Raw genomic sequence first — 21560 nt, 5'->3', positions numbered from 1 at the left:
TTTTAAAATATATTCATAAAATGGAAATCAAGTTGTCAATAATGTTCTTAAAATTCCCTTAACTATTCATCAAAAATGATGCCATTCGTGGTTTCGTGAATTCTGCGCCAGCCTCTGCACATTCCTCAGGCAGCGTGCCCACCTGGGGCCAATTACTATTTCTTTAAGTGTCTGATGACATGGTTGGCTTGTTCAATTTGGGGAAACAAGATTTACTAAAAAGTATTTGTCTTTGAACATGAGAATTACACTCTGTACAATGAGTTGTCTGCACCGAAAAGAAACATAGGACTGTGTCCAACCGAGAGAGTGGGGACTCCCATCCCCCATGGGGTTCATGATGGGGCTTAGGTGAAAGGGTTGTGAGAAACCCATTGTATTTTTCAATGTGCTTTTTAATTCCAAATACCTTTTATATACTTTTCACATCTTATTCACTACTGCCATATACTCCTCACTCAATTTCCCCTTGTTAACATCTTATGTTACATAACATGGTGCATTTGTCAAAGCTAAGAAGTGATATTAATTAGAATATTACTAGTAACTAAACTCCAGACTTTATTTTGTTCAGTTTTCCTACTAACCCAGTGAAGACACCATATGGCATTTAGTTATCACATCCCCTTAGTTTCTTCACTCGGTGACAATTGCGCACTTTCCTTGTTTTTTCGTGGCCTTGACGGTTTTGAGAGGTACTGGTCTCTGAGGTGTGTTTCATAGAATACGCCTCAACTTGGGTTTGTTTAATATTTTCCCTCATCATCAGCCTGGGGTTATGGGTTTTCCGGAAGACATTCCACAGAGAAGTGCCCTTCTCATCACATATCAGCTAAGGGCTGCAGAGCACCGTATGACATTGCCTGGTGATGTCAGCCTTCAGCGCATGGTCATGTGGCGCCTGCAGGTCTCCCCACTGGGAAGTTACTGTTTTTCCCTCTCCACACTTGATCCTTCGGAAGCCAGGCATTAAGTCCACCCACCCTTAGTGGGGTAAGCAATTGAGTTCTGCCTCCTGGGGGGTAGGTATGTACCTCCATTCTTTGAAGTTCTTCTGTGAGGAAGGTTTGTCTCTTCCCCCCCTTAATTTATTTGTTCAATGTTATTTATATCAGTAGGGACTCATCTATATGTATACATTGGGCTATAATTCATTAAGCTTGTAATTTGTCTTATTGCTCAAATTGTTCCAGCACTTTGCTCATGGTATTTCATTCATCTCATACTTGCTTTCACTTTAGTGCTCTTGATCTTTTTTCACTGATCACAAATATAAATCCATTTCCACTACAACCCTTTCTAACATATTTTATGTGTGTATTATTCAGGGGAAGTTAGGTTATGCTGCAGTAACAGATACCCCCAAATCTCATTGGCCTAAAATGGCGAAGATTTGTCTCTCACTTGTGCTACCGGTGCAGCGTGGGCTGGCAGGGAGCCTGCGGGAGTCTCAGCCTCACTCAGCTCACTGGCTCACGGAGCAGCCATCGCCTGGACACCGAGTGCTTCCATCACAGTCAGAAAGGGGCGCAGCCAGCTGCTCAGGAGCCTGCAGCGCCTGCACACGGATCCGGGCCTCGCCTCGCTCCGAGGCGGCAGGATGGGTGACCTCGGGAGGAGAGAGCTAGAAACGCTTGGCAGGCAGCACTCATGACCAGCACACTGCATGTTCTTTGTTGTTTTTCCATGCAAATCCATACAGACTTAACTGTTGTTGTTGCCACCATACTGTTTTGTAACCTCCTTCAAAAAATCTTGGTCTGTCATAAACTTGGTCTCATATCTGAATAGTTTTGACACAGAGGCTTTAGTGATGGCTGTGTGGGTTGTGAGCAGCGACATCTGGCCAGAGTGGCAGAAGGAAGCTGAAATGAAGCCTTCACTCCATGATTCAAGCCCTCCATTCAGGTCCAGGACAGTTACAAAGGTGCTGTGTGGGCAAGTGGTGGCCCTTGCGACGGCCTTGGTGACCACATGCGCTTTATAAGGCTGAAGCACCCCTCCTGTGTTGGTATTTGAACCATTTCATCTTGTGCTGCTATAAATAGGATGGTGGGAACTGTTGCCCAGGGAATCCCTGGGCTTATATCTTAGGTGCCCTTGGAATAAATTACTAGCAGTGAAATGGCGAGTCGGAGGGTTAAAATGAGGTTGGGAAGGTGTCAGCACACGGCAAGTCTGTGCATGCGAAGCCGTGACATTTCTCACTGCTGAGCTCCCTCCAGGCCTAGCGCGTGCAGAGCGTGGCTGGGGCAAGGCCTGCGACTGTCATCTTGGCTCCAAGTTTCTGAGCAGGGTCTGAGGGGCTGCCTTCAGATGCTGGCCTTTCTCATTGTTGTGAGGCCACACAACTGTGGACACAAGACTAATGAGGCTTTAAACAAACAAGTGTAATGACTGTCATCAGTAGCCAGCAGGCGCTTCCTATGGGACAGCTTGGGCAGGAGGGTCACGGCAGCTGGCCAGCCCAGGGTGTCTCTGGCATGGTGGGCAACTCCAACTTAAGGTCAGCTCACTTAAAGGTGACCCTCCAGATGGGACATTCCTGTTCCCATTCCAAAGCCTGATCTGTACCCTCTAGCCAAGCCCTTCCCAGGAGGTGCTGGGAGAGCGGGCACAGCTCTTTAATCCAGCTCTGCATGCCCTCAAGTCTCCAGATGGCCTTCGTGGGCCCTTTGTTCTACTTCACAGGCTCTAAACTCTTTCATGCACAGGCAGTTGCTAAGCAAAGGCTATTTAGCTCCAATAAGCCACACGGAGCTCTGTTCTGAACGTGTCCCTGATCAACAAGCCACATTCCCTGCCGCCCAGGCAGAGCCTCTGCCCTTGAACCGACCCGAATTGCCCTCCTCCTGTCTCCACACCCTGAGAGGGACCAGTTTCCAGGGCACAAAAGGCCTCAAAGGCCAATGGGAAAGTAGTGTGTGCTGAGCACCGAGATATGCAGCGTGGAAATGCAAGCAGGGGAGACGCACCTGGGAACAGCATCCAAGAGCTCATTTCCTGGCACGGCCACTTCCTGTATTGTTGGAGTCATTTCTCCTTAGCCAGTTCCTCCTTCCATCCTCCTACTCCACTCTTCCGGACCTTCAGCATTCTGCTCCAGGCCCCTGCTCAGCTCTCCGGGGAGGCAGACCCTTACCCCCCCTCCACCCGGAGCTAGGAGCCACCTGGTGTGACCCGCCTCACTTCCCAGTGTCCCTCTTACACACGCGTCTGCAGCTGCACATCCTCAGGTCCTTCCCTCGAGCCTAGAGCATGCGGGGCCTCCCCTTCCCCAGCTCAGGTCAACCTCTGCGTGGGCTGCTGATCCCATCCTTACCTCTCTTCCCAGAGAACCTGCACCATTATGACACTTCTCTTTCCTTCGCTTTCAACCTGCTGGCGTCCACTGCCACCTCCCCGGGCCTCGCCGTCCACTTGAGTCGTAGCCTCCCTTTCACCTGTCAGCTCTGCCCCCAGAGCTGTCTTCCTTCTTCAGAGTCAAGTTTCTTGAACACATTGTCAGTACTCACTCTCTTATTTATTTATTATAAACCTCACTTAAAGATTTGTTTTTATTGATTTTAGAGAGTGGAAGGGAGAGAGAAGCATCAATGTGAGGGAAACATTGATTTGTTGCCTCCCATACACACCTGACTTGGGGGTCAAATCCACAACCGAGGTATGTGCCCTGACCAGAAGTCAACCCTGCATCTTGTTGGTGTACGGGACGATGCTCCAACCAACCGAGCCATCCGGCCAGGGCTGGCCTCTTCCATTCTTACTGTTCTATTTTGAAAGACAATATGACTTTTCCCTGTGTGGTTTTGAATATTTTTCTTCATCTTTTGTTTTTGCAGTTTTACTATGATGGAATTATGTGTGGTTGTAAAAATATTTTTCTTGTTTTATTTAGGTTTGTAGAATTTGTCAAATCTATGGCTGATGGCTTTCATTTATTTAAGAAAATTCTCATTAAGTTTTCATATTGCTCTACTCCCCTTTTGAGGCTCATGTTATATGCTTTCTCCATATTATACATGTACCTAACTATCTCTATCTTTTTAATATTTTCCATATTTTTATCTCATCATATTTTAGCAAGGGTATTTTTGCAACCTCATTTATCCTCTGTCCTGTTAAACTCACCCATAAAATTTCTTATTTTATTTAATTCATATGACAGGTTTATCATTTTCATTTGGTTATTTTTCAGAGATTCCATGTCTCTTGCAAAATTCTCCATATTTTACTTTGGACAATATTGCTCGCATTATGTTAAGGTCCATGTCTGACAAGTCTAATGTCTGGATACATGTTTATTTTTCTATTGATCATTTTGTGGGCACATCCAGTAATTCCTGCTTGACTGCTGAGCCTTTTGCATGAAGGTCTCTATTAGAAGCTCAGGTGAGGCACCGCATCCAAAGAGAACTTTCTCTGCCTTCTGGGATGCGCTTGCAGTAGGGCGGTTGCTGGGAGCTGGGTTTCAGCTTTGGGAGCCTGGTCTGTTTCCGGTCTCCCTGGGTCCCGATGGTGCAGCCTTCCTAGATCCCACCTAAAGCCCGAGTCCTGCTGGTTTCTACAGGCTCAGGCTGTGGGAAGCGTTACTTATTTCTCAGCCTTAGCCCCATGCTGCTTACGCATGGGCAACTGCTTAAAGGGGAACACCAATGCAGAAAGAGGGGCTCCTTTTTCTTTACTTTGCATTTTGGGGCTCTTGGTTCCTTATGTTCTGGGAGACGTGGTGGGCCTGAGCTCCACTTTTCTCTCCTTAGCCCCCTGAGACTCCCAGAGGCGCCGTCAAGCTTCCCTGCTTCTCAGCCACCAGTTTCTGTTTAGCTCCTCAGCCTCTTATGCATTTGCAAACTTGGAATATCTCAAGGGGAAATAAAAAAGCACAGGTATTAGGCACTGAGACCATGTCAGTGAGGGTTCCCCTCCGATACCTTGCCTCCCGAAGTCTTGGCTCTCTTGGGAGCTCTCTGCTGTCTTAAAGCAGAGCATTCAGATCCAGCTTTTCTGTGATTCTTGGGAGGAGGATTTGTCAGCTACAAGCTGGGAGTGGAAGTAACTCACAAACGTGTGTGTGTGTGTGTGTGTGTGTGTGTGTGTGTCAGCTTAGGTGAAGGTTATGATGGATGTGACCACAGATCCCGGGTCACCTCCTTTGGTGTTGGTCTGAGCAGAGAAGTTCTTACCTAACATCCGCTATCACTAAGCTGTGGCTCATTGTCTCTCTTCTCTAGGATTTTGTGTCGTGTATCGAAAACTACAGAAGAAAAGGACAAGAGCTCTATGCATCTTTATACAAAGATCACGTGCAGGTAAAACCAAAACAGTTCCTGCCTCTACACAGAGACCAGAGCCCGCCTTGAACCCCTGTAACAATCAGAAGGGCCTTTGGTTTAGGTTCTAGATGGCCTGTGTCAGTGCTTGGTCAGGGACTAGTCAGCCCGGCTAATGGTGGGCTAATGGTGCTGGGGATTTGCAGCCACAGTCTGAGCAGAGGAGGAGCTGGGGATGTGTCAGCATGGGTCCCCTCAGGGTCCGCAGGCCCCTCTGCCGGGAGCGAGGGCACACTGCAAGCAGGCAGGCCCGCTCACTCTCAGCGCTTCCCTCTAAAGGAGAGAGAGAGACACCCGAAAACTGCAGAAATAGATCATTATAACACGATGAACAGTAGACTTGGAAAACACAGGTACAAGGAGAGCTTATAACAGGGAAAAGGGTTTAATTTGGGCAGATCTGAAGGGAACTGCCTCTTAAGTGGAGATCTGAAGGAGGACTATGGACTAAAGTAGTTTGGGAAGTGTTTCTGGCGTAGGGAGGGCCTGGGCGAAGTCGAGAGGCAGGAAAAAGCTGGAGTCATCAGTGACCTGGAAGGAAAAGAAGTGACAGAGACCTGAGCTGGGAGGGGACAGGGTGGGGACCGGCAGGGCTGGAGCAGCAGTGCTTGCCCCACACGAGGGTGTTGCCTTCTCTCCTCAGGCAGTGGTGCCAGTGCCGAGGGCAGGCTGAGCGCTGCCAGCACCTCTGAGCCCCATGCCTGGCGAGAGGTGAAGGGCGCGGCTGCCACGCCCTGAGCTCGCTGTCTGACTCTCAGGTCTGCCTCCCCCTCGGCTGCCCTCTGAGCCTCAGGGCCCCCATCTTTAAGGTGGGCAGCCCTTCCTTCCTGGGAGGCGAGGGCCCTAGGGGACGGAGGCAGAAGTCCCACATGCACGTTTGCATGGCTCAGAAGCTATGGTCAGTGGGTTTTGTTAACAAAATTAACAAGAAAACAATTGCTAATAATAAAACATAATGTATAGTGTTAGAACCTTACTAATTCCAGTCGTTACTTCGTACTTGCTCTGTCCCAAAGCCTGTGCCAGGCATAGAAAGGCGGAGCTTAAATGGCACTGCTCCAGCCAGAGGGTATTTACAAGTGAAGAGCAGGGCAAGGAGTCAAGGTTGACTGCAAACAGGCGGTGAGGCCAGCACTAGATGTCCTGCACGAGGGGGGAACAGTGGTGTAGGGCCATGGGGCGTATTGGGGTGGGTGAGGGGCCAAGGAATGGTGCAACAGTGGCGCCCAAGGGCAGGGGAAAGAGGCTCTGATCAACGTAAGCCACGCTACCTGGTCTACGTTCCTCCGTATAAGCTCGCCTGGGCGTCCACAGCGCGCCTGGGAGTCTCCAGGGGTCAGGAGACGTGCAGCCTGCAGCCCAGAAATGCACATCTATCGCACAGCCACCAGGCTCGCTTACAAGTAACTGTTTGTCAGACGCAGCAGGGTTGGGAGAGGTCAAGGTCAGGTGGAAGGACAGAAGCTCAGCAGAGCCTCCAAGCCCAGAAAGAAAGGATCCAGCCTCTTAGAAGGCGGCCTGGCTGGTTCTTAGCAGTAGGCCCGACTGGGGCTCCGAGCTGAGAAGGTGGTACGGAGCTTTACTGCTGATTGACTTAGACCTGGGACAATCCCAATTCTGAGGCCAGTCACGAGGGGCTTTCCACGTGTTTAACTGTTTGCGACAGACCGTGTCCATGTTCAGTGGAGCGCTCTCATCCACTGCTCTTTTCCGCAGAGGCGGAGGTGCGGCGACATCAAGGCCGCCAGAGCCTGGGCCCGCATCCAGGAGCAGCTTTTCGGGGAGCTGGGCTTGTGGGGCCCGGCAGCAGGAGCCATACCCTGTCACCGGTGGGAGCTGGACTGGAGAGAAGGGCCTGCGCGCATGAGGAAGCGCCTCAGACGCCTGTCTCCCAGCGAGGCCCAGCGTGCAGAAGGGCCCCAGGTAGGTCCCAGGCAGCAGGGCGCAGAGGCAGGCTGGGGGGCCATCTCCGTAGCTTCTCTGTCTGTCCGGTGTTGTTTTCATCGGGACTCCTGGGGTGCTTCTGAGAGCTCTGATGTGGGCAGGCAGGGGAGAAAACGTATGTGGGGAAAGGCAGGATTGCTCTGCGTTATTCTTGATGCAGTTTAACAGAAAAAAAGAATCGTTACCCCTCGCAGGTAGCGGAGGAAGGAAGCTGTGAGTGGGTGGATGAGTGGAGGAGTGGGTGAGTGGTGTAGATCGGCACCACGGACCCAGGCCACACTGACGTCCACAGAGTCCAGAGTTTGGAAAAAGCTGGCGATGGTCACTGTCAGCTCGCACAGGTGTTTGTTGCGAAGCAGGCGTGGCCAGCGCTGCTCTAGACATGGTTATGCAAGCGCATCGCACACCTTTACATTGGAAATCCCTTGAACTCGGCCACTTCTGCAAGCTCCAGCCGGTGACCCATTTAGTCCAAATGCATGGAAGCTCACTGAGCCCTAAGCAGTGGAGTCCAGCACACCGCAGTGTGCTGTACGAAAGCTTGAACTCATGTCCTTGAACTTACATTTTTGCCTTTTAAAGGCTGGGAGCCAGTTGAATTTGTAGTGGAGTAGAAACATCTGTTAATAGATTTGTATTTCTTCACTGAACAATCCTGATTGGGATATTCTAAAAGTCAGCCTTCCAGACACTGGAACACAAGTCAGTGTTGAGTTTGTTTTCTAGTCTGTGACACAGAACCTCTTATCCACATTACATCCTTATGAAACTCAATGAAAAATTATAATTCTTTTATTCAGTAGACACTGAATTTCTAATGGATTGCCAATAAACATCCGGTGGCTTACAGTACTCTTCCTCAATGCATTTCTGAGGAAATGGAGGCAGGAGAAATAGGTGGCTGGCATGGCTCAGTGGTTGAGTGTCGTCCTATGAACCAGGAAGTCATGGTTAAATACCAGTCAGGGCACATGCACGGGTTGCGGGCTTGATCCCCAGTGTGGGGTGTGCAGGAGGCGGCCAATCAATGATTCTCTGTCATCATTGATGTTTCTGTCTCCCTCTCCCCTTCTCCCTGAAATCAATAAAAATACATTTTTAAAAAATCAGTAGCCCTCACAGCGTGCAGGTGACTAGCGAGGGCTGCCCGTGAAAGCAGGCGCTGGCCAGAGCCTCTCCGCGGGGCCTGCTCCCCAGGCCCGGGTGCTATGTAATCCCACTCTGGCATCATTTGGATAATTACTGTAATTCTACTTAGTGGAAGATTGTGGGTTTTCTCCCCTTTGACTCGGGAACATTAATACTTGCTTTTTACTGTGGTCCTCTAGGATTCAGCGTTTTCTCGCGTCTGAGTCTTGAGTATGTGATTTATTTGAAGGGGTCACGTGCATGTCTATGTGTTTGTGAATATGTGGAATGGGGGGTGCATATAAGTAGTACCCAGGATTTAATTTCTTTTTCTCTGATTTTATTTCAGGAAAGCCAGGACAGAAATGGTGATATTTCTCAAACAAATGCTGAAAACGGAGGTATTCAGTTTATCAACTATTTTATTTTAAAATTAAACCAGTCATTGGTTTTATTTAAGGTCTTATTAGCGACATGGAATTGATATCTTGGGAAGAGATGCTGCAGGCCCGGAGCAGCAGGCCGACTGTGCATTATGTGCTCCTGGAACCGAGCGGACCTGTCCCAGACCCAGACGCCCGAGGGCAGACTTTATAGTAACGTGGCCACAGTAAACATTTCTTCAGGGAATCTATCTTGTCAACTTGCTGAATCAGGGAAACCTTAAAAGTGCCCCAGACAGTACAAATACATGCTCAGTGTGTCACCCGAAACACAGGGGGGGAAAACAACAGGACGTCTTAGTATAAAAATGGTGAAATATCAATGCTTCTTACCCTGACCTCTCTGATTGTAAACATGACAGATAGAACAGTCAGTGTCGCAGCCCCTGACCACGGGGCAGGTTGCAGGACCGTGTACTGTGGTGTTCCTCCCCACACACACCTTCCCGCTTAAAGGAGGCACTGTGGCTTCTCTGTGGCGTATCCCAGTTGCCAGCGTCGCTGCCCTGGCGCTTTGAGGCCATTGTTGAGTAAAATGGGCTGATTGAGCACAAGCACTGCGACTCGGCGGCAGTTGCTCTGATAACTGAGACGGCTACTGAGGGACTGACAGACGGGAGTGGACAGCGGGGAGGTGCTGGACAAAGGGCAGACTCACTTCCTGGATGGGAGGGGCGAGATCGTAGAGTTTTCATCACGTGGCTCAAAACAGCGCACAATGTGAAACGTATGAACTGTTTATTTCTGGAATTTTTTTATTTAATGTTTTTGGACCGCATTTGACTATAGGTAACTGACACTGCAGCAAGTGGACCAAAGCTAAGTGTAGTATTTCCCAAACAAAAATCATACTTTGAATATTTTAAGTTTATGCTTACTCTTTATTTGTTTAATTTTCATGGAGGAAATTGAATGAGTCAACTTGCTACAGGTTTGCTTCTCAGAAGTCATTTTGGCAAGAACACATTCACACACACACACACACACACACACACACACACACAATGCCTGGTTTTGTGGTTTCTCTCAGGCTGCCTTGGCTCGGACACTCCCTGGAGGTGAGTGCACTGTGCCCTAGGCTGCAGCTAGTGTCACACTGTAACCAAATGACAGCTTCTTAGTGTTGATCATCTTGTCTCTGGGACCGCAGCATTGGGCTTCCTGCTGAGCTGGCTCTCTGGCCAGTTTGCAGTGTTGCCCGGAAGTGAGGATGCTGGGCTTGAGCAGGTTGATTTGGGGGGTCATAGGACTTAGGGTAACACTGCAATATCCATTTGCTTCTCATCTCTCTACCCCAAGGCCCACACTCAAAGATCAGAGTGAGAACCTGCCGCTCCCTCCTCTGGAGGTGGCTGCAGAGAGGGCAGGTGGAGGTGTGCTGACCTCACCGGGCTTCCGTCTGGTCTGCTGAGTCCCTGGTCTCTAGGCGCTCAGTCGGCCTGGTTCTCCTCCGTGCCTTCCCGCGTGGCCGTGACTGCACCGCGCTCTCCCTGCTGGGGAAGCCGGTATGGCTGCACTGTGAGCAGCAGGCACTGCCATTCACCCAGAGGGGAGAGTCCCAGGCAGGGCTGAGGTCGAAGAGGTGAGCATCTTAGCATAGAGGAAATGGCTGCAGCCCCTGGACTGCAGGCAGGTGCGCATGACCGCTCCAGGCAGGTGGACACCAGGACAGGGTGGAGAAGTCGGATCTAGAAATCCACGCGGGTGTGTGCTTAGCTGGCACCCAGTGGGCAGGCCCGGCGTGCAGCCTTAGGAAATGAGTGTGGCCGTGGCTGTGGCTGTGGCTGTGGCCGTGGCTGTGGCCGTGGCCGTGCACACGCGCGACTGCAGTGCCCCAGCTTCATGGTAGCGCAGAACCAACGAGTCGGAGAGGACTCAGGGGATCCTGAGGCGCCACACAGTGGTGTCTTGTTTGCAAAGAACTCCCAGTGGAATGGGAAAGTGCTCATGATATGATCTTGAGTGAAAAAAATATTAGAAAAGAAAAGCTACGAATGCAGTGTAATTCCTACTGTGTCAAAAATTACACAGAGACGTGCCTACACATACATGTGCAGGAAAGGTATCAACTGTGAACAGTGAGGACGATCAGCCTAGAGTCGGCGCTGACTCTGGACGGAGGCACGGCTCGGCCTCGGCCTGGGCCTGGGGTCTCGGCAGCCCTTTACCCTGCGCACAGCGCGGCCTCCCTCAGTTTCCCCATCATCAGCTGCGGCTCCGCTGCCTCTCCCGATGGAAAGTGCCCCTGCAAGTCCCAGCACAGAGAAGCATTACTGAATGGCAGCTGCTACTATCAGTACTGACTCTGGGTACACATTTGTTTTATTTCTCACAGCTTCATGGTTTTCCCAGATTTTTCTTATAATTAGAAGATAGTGCTTCCATAATTAAAACAACAACAAACACTCTGTTCAAAGAGCGAACAAAGTGAAATTCAGATCCAACAAACCCTGGCGAGCAGCCCAGCCTGGGCTCCCCTGGGGGGTCCACCTGAGGTGTCTGGCCACCCACAGCCTCAGGGTGTGTCCACTCGCAGCAGCAGCGAGGGACTCTCGGACCTGCACACCGGTCACGTCGCCCCTGGCCCTGGCCGTTCCTCCCAGCGACTCAGGCCCCACTGCACCCCACCCCTGGTGACATCGGGTGGCTCGTGCCAACACTGTGTCCCTTTACGCCACTGCAGGGGAGCTGACCCCCAGGGAGGCCGAGGGCGAGAGCGACGAGGTGGCAGCAGACTGCACCCGGCTGACCTTCTTCCCGTCCCTGCGCGAAAGTCAGCACTCCGAGGATTTCCTCGAACTGTGTCGGGAAAGACAAGTTATTTTACAGGAGCTTCTTGACCATGAGAAGGTAAGACGGCCCATCATGACTGTTCTCTCAGGACGATCAGACAGGAGCGAGCAGGGCCCCCCTCACTCACAGGCACGGTGACCACTCCCTTCCCTCTGAGAATCCAAGGAGGGCGCTGCGAGCGTGTGTCCAGGGAGGTGTGCAAAGGGACCCACACCTGCACCCAAATGCCTTGAAGGTGTAAATCGCACTGATGAACTGCTGAGTGAATGTGCTCTAACCTTTCTAATCCTGGGAGAGCAGTTTTCAGTGCAGAATTCTTGACCTTCACGTCGTCCAGCACCTCGGCCCCGCCTGCAGCCTGACCACCCGGGTGCATCCACATCATGAGGGCCTGGGGGGGCGGAGCTTGGACACCCCAGCACTACATCCGAGCTGTCCCCACAGCGCCCACCTCTCAGGCCCCGGTGAGCACACTGGCACCGTGGGCCTCAGCAGGAACTCCGGCCCCTGGAGCAGTGCCCAGGTGCGGGTGTGGTGGGCTCACGCGAGTGGCTCCCGGGGGCCAGCATTGGAACACTGCCCGCCACACTCCTATCTCTCAGGGTCCCTACCGGGTCCTCTCCCAGTTCTTTCCCTGGCTCTTCCCAGGAGAGCCTCTGGGCTGGCCCGACAGCACGCACTTCCCAAGCCTGCGGGCTGGGCGGTGGGCAAGGTCTGGAGCATTCGTCACAGCCAAGAGCGAGGCCCAACCCCAGGCTGTGGAGCAGGATGCCTGTGGCATTTGTGCTAGTCTCTGAGTCTGGCTTTGCTGACTGTCTCACCCAGTGGCATGTCTGTCAGAGGCCTTGTTGGGGGAGCAAGAGCCTGCAGCCCACAGGTGGCTCCTTTCCCAGCTCCTGGGGGTGGGGGTGGGGGGGAAGGAGGGTGGCTGACAGTGCCCGAGAGGCAGGACAGGACGAGGCAGAGGCTGTTCTCGCCCCTCCTGTCTTGTACGTGAACGTCAGTCTCTCTGGGTCTCCGTGCGGCACAGCAGGAAGCTGTCAGAGTGCGCACTGGCTCGTTGTGGTAGCGGAGCACCAGGTGCAGACAGGCAGGCAGGACCAGCCGGCAGAGCAGGAGCCGCCCTGGTCCCCCTTAGCACCGGCGCCTGTGGAGGGGCCAGCTGGGCTGGGGCTCAGCCCCTGAACGGGAGACTGAGCAGGGCAGGCCAAGGAGGCTATGCCATTGTTGCACGTGCTCTTTTCATGAGCTGTGTTCCTTCCTGTCGCTGGGCTTGCTTGTTACCTCTGGTTCCTGGGAAGTTGTGGGGCAGATAGTTCCAATTCAGCCTGAATTCCTCCAGGACCAGAGGAACCAGACCAGCCACACCTGCTCCCTGAAGAAGGGCCATGGGGTTGGGGGCAGGTGGGCGATGCCACAGGTGGGCCGTACACAGACCAAGCCCCCACCCCCTGCACCCCTTCAGGCCCAGTGCCGTTGGGGCTGTCGTCCTTGACTCATCAGTTTGTGTGGAAGATCAGAGAGGGGTGCTCCTGTCCAGAACTGTGCCCGCGGGGGTCGGAGCTCCGTGGCTGCGGCTGCTGTTGTCAAGGTGGCAGTTGCTCTTCTTTTAATGGTCCCTTTGGACTTGTTCTCCCCCTCCAAGAAGGGGGGGATGGGGAACGAACCCTGGTACCTAGGCCATGGCCGAGGGAGTAGGAAATGCCTGCCAGTGCTCACAGAGGGGCTCTCATTCAAACCGTCCCAGCAGCTCTGGCTCCAGGAGGCAGGAACTGCAGGTGAGGGAGGCGCTGGGTGCGTGCTTGCGCAGATCGGGGGTGGAGCGTCTGCCTGGGCCCGCTGTCCTTGGGAGATGTTCATGATGAGGCAGTGGGTCAGAGTGGAGCCCATGAGAGACCTGATCTGCTGGGCTGGGCCCCTCTAGGAGCTCTGTGCCCCCTACAAAATGCCACATTGTGTGGAAAAGAGGGAAGTTGCTGGGCTTGGGGCCTGGAGTGACGTGTGGTGACACCGAGGAGGCCATGAATGTAAAACCTGAGGGAGGGAGGAGCACAGGGAGGTGGCCCCGGAGCTCAAGAACATCACTGGGCCAGAGGAGGGAGTCAGGTCTAGACTAGACAGCTCCCTGTGGAGCGGCCTGGCTGGCTGTGGCACAGGGGCCTCTGTGACCGGGCCCCAGACAGCTCCCGGCCAGGTCCTTGCAGCCCGGTGCCCACCTGCTGGCTGAGCCTGTCTGGTGTGCCTGTCCACAGTGCCCTGCTCCCTCCACCACCTCCCCCCAAGGTGCAGACCTCTACTTACGTCTGAGTCTGCCTTCAGTTGCTTCAAGCAGGGCAGGCTTGGCTTCAACCCTGTCTCTCTTCTATGACATAAGCATGACATGCTCTGCCCAGTGGGAGACACAGCTATGTCAGGAGGCCACATGCCGGGCACCAGCCGGGGGAGCAGAGGGGTGGTAGGGGTCGGGGGTAGGCCACCTGCTTGCAGCTATAACCGGGGCTGCTGTCATGGCCTGGGGACCCTGGCTCAGGGGGGCAAGCACTGGGTGGAAGCCTCTTTGGGAGCAGCTGGGACATGGCTTGGCAAAGGCTGGCTACCATGGCAACTCTCCCACCACCAGCACCAGGCAGGCAGATGCCCGCGATTAGTGCAGGGCAGCTTGGCATAGGCTGAGTGCTCACACAGACTTGGGCATCATCCCGCTGGGTATCGCGTCATTGGCAACCTTGGCAGCTGGTCACCTGGAGCCCTTGCTGTGTGCTTGTCATTCAGCGTCTCTCCTAGTGTCACCTTGGCCCTGTGATGGAGGCTTTGTCAGTTCCATTTCAAAGATGCAAAACGGGGCCCTGGGGGCCGCTAACTGGAATTGCTAGGCTCCAGCTCAGGCCCGTCTCTCGCTAAGTCCATGTGACCTCACTCTCCACCGTCTCCCAGCACCCTGCCTTGGGCAAGTTGTGTAAACTCTCGCCACCCTGGCCTTCAGCACCTTCCCAGGCTGGGAGCTCCCTGTAGGACCTCTCTGGTTAGCGGTGGCCAGTCGGGCAGGCCTCTAGGTCCCTCACACAAGGGGTCTCTGCCTGGCACAGAGCATGCCCAACACATGCCAACCTGCTGGCCTGGGCATGCCTGAGAGGACAGGAGCTGGAAGCAGAGGAAGGAAGGACTGTGGCACTGACCCTGACCATGAATGTGTCCAAAGACATGGAAGGCTGTGCACGCAGGTGTGTGTGCATGTAGGGAGCTGCTCCTGCATTTCCTGGCCGACACTCTCTGCTCGTGTGCAGACAGTTTGTAGCAAGTGTTGGACGCCAGCTGGGAACACCCTAATGCGGATTCTTCGGAAACCTGTGGCGGGTGCTTTTTCTAAGGGCAGCTTGTCCAGAGAGTGTGTGTGGTGGGTGTGTGCCCAGCTCATACCCGGAGCACCTGCCTTCCCAGGGTCGCCACTAAGGTGGCCAGGCCGCCCTGCAGGGAGATCCTGGCCCCTCCTCTCAGCGTCTCAGCAACACACACATCTATCGCCTTCGCTGGACACAGCCCAGTGGGCTCCAGAGCACACCCTCCTTCCAGGCTTCTGGATAGCCTGCCCCCCGCCCCTGCACCCCAGGCCGTGGGCAGCAGCAGGCCTGAGCTCAGGGTGGCAGCAGCTCGCTCATTTCTCTATGTGAACATTGGCGCTGTGGTCGCCTCCAGCGATACCTGGGACAGTAATTGTTTTGGGCTGCCTCTGTGTCATTGATTAATGATTCCCAGAGCCACAAACACGTTTCTCTGCAAACAGCTCCATTTGCCCTGAAGGGTGGTGGATTCCGTGCATGTTAATTGTGCGCCCCAGTTGCCACTGTGCTGCAGGGAGGTTCCAGTGCCCTCCATGAGCTGCTCTGGGAATCGAGGCTCAGGCCCGACCGCAGGGTGGTTTTCACTACTCCTGTCCTCTTCACTTACATTTAAAACGGAACGTTCGCATTTTTATGCAAGCTCAGGGTGAGGTCTCGGCCTGGCCTGGGTAGAAAGGAACGGCTCACAGGGAGAGCCCTCTGCTCCGGGCGGACAGCAGAGAGCAGCGGCCACCTCAGGATTTTCACAGAGGAGTCTGTTGGCGAAGAAGTGCCTTAACCTTCCCATTATTGAACTTCCCGTCTCGGGGAGCCCATGGCGGACTTTCTAGAATGTGGAGCTGATGCGTCAGCCCTCCGCAACACCTTTAGAGATGCTCTTTGGCATATTTGGCAGATTTTGTGCACAGCCACTCCTGGGGGGGGCTGGCCCCTCCCTGGACGTGCCTCCCTCACCCTTAATTACACACACACACACACACACACACACACACGCGCCCCTCAGACCTTGCACTCTAAAGAAACAGAACTACTTATACTCTGCAAACACATTCAGCTGGCTCTAGACTTTATGCCTGGGAATGCTCCCCCATGTTTTTATCTTTTTAACCCCTTACCCAGCCTGGAGGTCCCCTCCCTGGGAACCACTTCTCTGATGTCACCTCTGTCACCCTCATCCGGGCCGAGCACCCTGCTCTGCCCCACAGAGCACCGGCAGCTGCCTGCTGTGCTGGGCCGGGACATCTGCGCCTCCATCTCCCCTGTTGGAGGCCTCCATTCCCCCTTTGCCCCCTGTGTGCCTAGGAGTGTGGGGGCACACAAGGCGCATTCAGCGCGCACGTTCAATGACTGCACACCACCTGGAGGAGGTCTGAGAGAGGCTTCCCGAGGTGAGACCTCACCTTTCAGAGCCTCCTGTTGCCCACGGCCTGTGTCTCAGGTACCGTCTCCAGGTGGCCTGCACCGGAGTCGCCGGGGCTGCCTGCTAAAGTGCAGACGCCAGGCCACCCGCACCGCTGGCGGGAACCTCTAGGATGCAGCCTGGGCACAGGAGCGTCGGCACGCACCCAGGTGGTCTCACATGTTCCAGCCGGAGTGAGGGCCCGAGGCCCGCAGGCCCAGGCTTCCCAAAAGGCAGAGCTGCCCCAGCGAGAACCGTCCTTTTGAACCACCAGCAGCAGGTCCTGCTTCATGCAGCTCACGCTGGCCCTGCGCAGGGAGCAGCCCCCGAACTCGCAGTGCGCTCACAGGGCCGGCCCCTCCATCCATCCGAGGCCTCCGCGTGGCAGGCCTGGCGGCGCCCCCAGCCGGGTCCGTGCACATTGGGCGTTTTCTGTGGAGGCGGCGCAGGAGGGCGGCTGGGCTTAGCTGCGGCGTCTGCCTGAGAGCTGAGCCGTGCAGAGATCCACGCGCTGCCTTTCTTCTCAGATTTGCCGAATCGGTGTTCACCAAACCGTTCCTCTGTATCGTTTTACCCTTTGCTTCGATTGCTACCGTGCCTGAATGCTTCATCTCCAAGTGACCGAGGCGTGAGGAGTGGATCCAGACTCCACAGACAGCCAACGTAACTCACTCACATCCTTTCTCTCCTCTGTGAGCCCCACCTTCTCCTCAGCCAGCTGTGTTTTCCTGAAAACCGGGCAGGTCCTCCCACCTGCCAGGTCACCGGATGACACTCGGCAGGCAGAGGCGTAAGAAGCGCAGGATACACGCGGGCGGGCTGACGCATTCTCTGCAGTAGACTCTGCACAGATATCCGAGGGTGGACACGTCAGCTCGGTTCTGGCCCCTCGCGTGGCAGCTCTGAACCTGGTTCCCACCTGGAAATCAGGGCGCTGCACTCACTGCAGATGCGGAGCGTGGGGAAGGGCCTGGCGCACCTGCGCGGACCTCCTGCTCGCCGACGGGCCAGCCGGGGCCTGGCTCCGGGAGGACCTGCTGTGAGGCCTCCAGGACCGGCCCAGTACAGGTTGCCCTCTGCCTTCAGCTCTGGATTTCCCCACCACCTGTCCCCGTCGCACAGGCCCGGGGTGGGCACAATTTAGCCATTTCCTAGTCAGGAGTGACGATATCTCATCTAGCCCACCTCGAAGAAATTCCACTTATAAAGCAGAAGTTCCAGTCTTTCTAAAGCGATCGATAGACAGGTGGCGTGAGAGACTTCTTAATCACGAGGAACGCGGGGTGGAGCCCTCCCAGGGCGGGTTGAAGTGGGAGAGCAGGTAGCAGTTCACTTGGGCTCATTTTCCAATTTTTAAAATGCCATATTTTTCTAGCAGAATCAATTTTTAAGCTATTAACCCAGCTCTCACCAGACATTTTCCTTGCGGTTTGGTTTATTCTCATCGTTACTGTCTCCCCGACGGGAAGCACCTGGAGACCATGGCGATGCTGCCCACAGAGGTTGGGCGAAGGCAGGCACGTGGGGAGGGAGAGGGTTTAGCGGTGCACAGGCCAGGGCTGGTGCCACCGTTCCACCTGTCACACGTGAACCTGAAAAAAAGTGTAAAGCCTGGTGTAGCCCTCCTAACAGTGCCGGCAAGAGCGTACCTGGTGCGCCTGCGGGAAGGCATCTGGCAATAGTTCCCAGAGTTTAAAATGCCATACAGGGGCCCGCAGTCCTACTTGTAGGAATTCAACCCACAGGTTTACTTGTGTGCAAAGTGACATTGTACTGATGGGCACTGCAGCAGCCTCTGTAATGTCAGAACATTAGAAAACAGCCCAAAGGAAGAGGGGATTGCGCCGCTACCTCCGAGTGCAGCGCACCCATTAATAAGGTGGGACAGCCCCAGAGAGACTTGGAGGGTCTCCAAGGTGGGCTGTTAAAGGGAAGGCAGAGCAGAACAGCAAGAAGAGCAATACGCTGCGTGTGTACAACGGGGCCGTGTGAAAAGCGTGCCTATGATTTCACAGAAGCTCCTCGGAAGAGTATCCATGGGAGGGGCACGCCTCCCCTCTGCCCTCCTATCAGAGTGTCCGGCTGGCCTGAGGGTGGAGTTGACAGACACAGCTTAACAGGAAAAGCACACCAGTTGATTTCACGTGTGCACGTAGCCGTCGCAGGAACACGGAGCCTCCGAGGGCGTAGGCGTCGGTGTGTGCACACGAGGTAGAACAGAGCACCCTGTGGGAGGAGCGGAAGCAGGTGGGCAGCTGGAGGAAGACGGGGTTAGCTCCCAGTCTGTTGGGACAGATCTCTGGGCCTGGACTCCGAACTCCTTTCCCCCGACTCATATGGGGCTGCACTGCTTGCTCCAGGAAGCCATGGCGAGGCCAGGTGCCCTGTTGTGCCTGCTGCTTTTCAAGTGTCTTTAACGGAAAGCAATGCTGTGCCAAGGTGCATATTCTGGGCGCGCATGTGTGGCCCTTCTGTACAGCCACCCGCAGTGGGGGCGGCCTCTGGGCAAGCTGCCAGAAGGCTGGGGGCTCCACTCGCTGCCTCGGGCCCCAAGGAGACATGATCCCCAATCCTTCCTGGTTTGGGTTTGGTTTGGTTTCCCACAGCTTATCTAGTAGAAGTTCCTGTCAGTTCTACCTTTCCTTGTTTTGATTCAACCACTCTCCCCTTCCTTCCCTCCCCTCTGGCACCCCGTCAAAGCCGTCATCCCTCCACAGGACCGCTGAGGTGCCCACAGGACTGATGACCCTCCTTCCACTCTTGGCTCTTTCCAATATTTCCTCCATCCAGTGGCCAGCGGCATCTTTCAGAGATGACCCCTCCTCGGCTTTCTATTGAAACCAAAATGAAGTTCAATGGATCTACCAGCCTCAAGACCCCATGACCTGAGCACCCCCACTTTCCAGCTTTGTGTCAGCCATACTGCTCTCTTTTCTCCCTCCCTACCTTGGCTCCGAATGGAATGCTCTCTTTCCCTGAAATGTATTCTCCCAGCGTGTCCACGCTGCCCCTGCCCATCCTCCAATTCTCAGCTTTTCTAAAATATGCCCCAAGTTCCTCTCTGCCTTATCACCAGGCACCCCGGTTCCCCCTCTCAGCACCCATCACAATTCGTAATCATTTATTGGTTGTCATGTTTGTGTGCCAGCCATCTTCCCCTACTGGACTGCAGTCCCGTGAGAGTAGGGTTCTTGCTTACCGTGTCCCGCCCTCTATCCCCACGCTTGGCTCAGAGCCGGGCAGGTAGTAGGTGCCGAGTCCATAGCTGTTGAGTTGATAAACGTCTGGATGGATGAGTGAAGCTGTAAATGAGTCCGTGTTGAAGTGGCTCTGAAGGAGGGTTGAGGGCCAGGTCCAGTGGAGGCAGGAGAAGCGGAGAGCCAGCTGTCCCCAGCAGGCTATTACGGGAACCGAGACCCTTGGCTTGTCCTCAGAAGAAATAGTTCAGGAATGGCTTGTCCTGGACAGTAGTGGGACGAGCCCGTGGTGACCCTTGGCCCGCACGGACCAAGCGCATTGGACACAGAAGCTAGATAGCTCACGCAGGGCCTGTTCTCTCCTGTGTCCTCCTCCCTGCTCCCCAAGGTGAGCAGGAAACGTGGCTCCAGTCTTTGGTGAGATTCTTGTCTCTGGACCTCTTTTAATTTGATTTACAAATTGGAGTAGAACCTCCCTTGCCCAGTTGTAAAAATTATATTGGTTCGTGTGTAAAAGGGTTACAGTGGCCATCTGGTCGGAAGCAAAAATAAAACAAAGTGAGCTCCTCTTTTGTGTGACTGGAATCGGCACAGAATTACCCTGAGGAAATGCTGGGCTGGCCTTATTCTTGGTCCCTTCGGGCTCTCATCGTCTGGAATTGACTTATCCCCTCACTGATTTCTTTGGAAACATATTCCATGTAAAGACCCGCTAAGTCCCACCTTGGTGTAGGAGTCTGGGTCACACCAAGCCATTGTCCAGATCTGGAAAGCCAACCCTGAGCCCGGAAGCTTGTTGGGAGCGAGGGTCCAGGCTGGGCAGGGAAGAGGTGGTCTCAGCGGAGGCTCAGCTGCTTCCACAGGCGCTTGAGCTCTGGATGTCCTCCTTCCTGGGCACTGGTGACCAGTTCCACCTGGATGGCCAGTTGCTGGGCACAGACTGCCCCAGGGACGGGAGGCGACCTTTGGCTGGTGCTGTCTCCAGCTGTGGCAATTCTGGAAAGCTGCCAACGTTCCAGCTGCCGAGAGAACGACCTTGAAGTCTGAAAGGAGGGGGCAGTGCCCGTTTGCACACGCGTGGACTGGCCTTGGCCTTGTAGACAGCAGCACCGGTCTTGCACTGTGGCTCTCGGCAGACCCGTTCCTGTCCTGGCTCGGCCACCTCCCAGCTGGTCCCTGGACAAGCTCCTTTGCCTCCATAACTGAGAAGCCTGTGCTCAAACACGTTCCTCACTGTTAACTACAGAATGTCCAGGGCGGTTGTGGAGGGGCCTCCCGTGAGAGGAAGGCTGTCAGTGTACCCGGGGAGCAACAAGCACTCATTCGCCCACACACCGTTGGGGGGGGGGCGCTGGCCTGGGGAGAGCAGGTAACTAAATGGGGTGTTGGGTGCAGAAGTGCCACTTAGACTGTGAAGCGCAGTGCAGCGCTGGGGCAGTGGCTTTGTTCTTACAGGGTGCTGCTCCCCTCCCTGCAGGAGCCCAACCGGTTCCAGCTCTGCCCTTCTGCCCCCCACAACAGTGACAGCCACGCTTCTCTTGCCCACGGCCTGACTGTGCTCCCTCCCTCCAGGTGACACAGAAGTACTCCGTGGTGCTCGTGCAGGGCCACCTGGTCTCCGAGGCGCTCCTGCTCTTTGGCCACCAGCACTTCTACATCTGCGAGAACTTCACACTCTCCCCCGTGGGTGACGTCTACTGCACCCGCCACTGCTTATCCAAGTGAGTGTCCACTTGCCCCTCGGGCTCCTCCCTGAGCCCCAATCTCCTTCTCAGCTACCCTCCCCCCTTGCCCTCCCACCTTGTTCTCACTGTGGGCTTGGGTTTGGGCCAGAAACTGAACCATGAGATAAAACAGAAGAACCTTAAGGCACAGGCACTCTTGACCATGGTTCCCCAAAGCTAACATCTGGGATGCATAACAGTGGGGCAGCTCCTTGTGCCTCTCCTGGTGTGGGGACCACGGGACAAAGAGGGTTTCTCCGTCTG

General features: G+C 54.5%; 1 protein-coding gene across 1 annotated transcript in view; it reads left to right on the top strand.

Moving 5' to 3' along the window:
• The window catches only part of WDFY4 (WDFY family member 4), a 234469-nt gene that overhangs the window by 143539 nt on the left and 69370 nt on the right, over positions 1-21560 (top strand). The window contains 5 exon segments of the mRNA XM_023761289.1: positions 5232-5309; positions 7047-7253; positions 8752-8803; positions 11529-11695; positions 21145-21293. Coding sequence (XP_023617057.1) covers positions 5232-5309; positions 7047-7253; positions 8752-8803; positions 11529-11695; positions 21145-21293 — 653 coding nt within the window.

This window comes from Myotis lucifugus, unplaced genomic scaffold (assembly GCF_000147115.1).
Source record: "Myotis lucifugus unplaced genomic scaffold, Myoluc2.0 scaffold_206, whole genome shotgun sequence".
Lineage (NCBI taxonomy): Eukaryota > Metazoa > Chordata > Mammalia > Chiroptera > Vespertilionidae > Myotis > Myotis lucifugus.
This window is presented reverse-complemented; position numbering and strand designations above follow the sequence as displayed.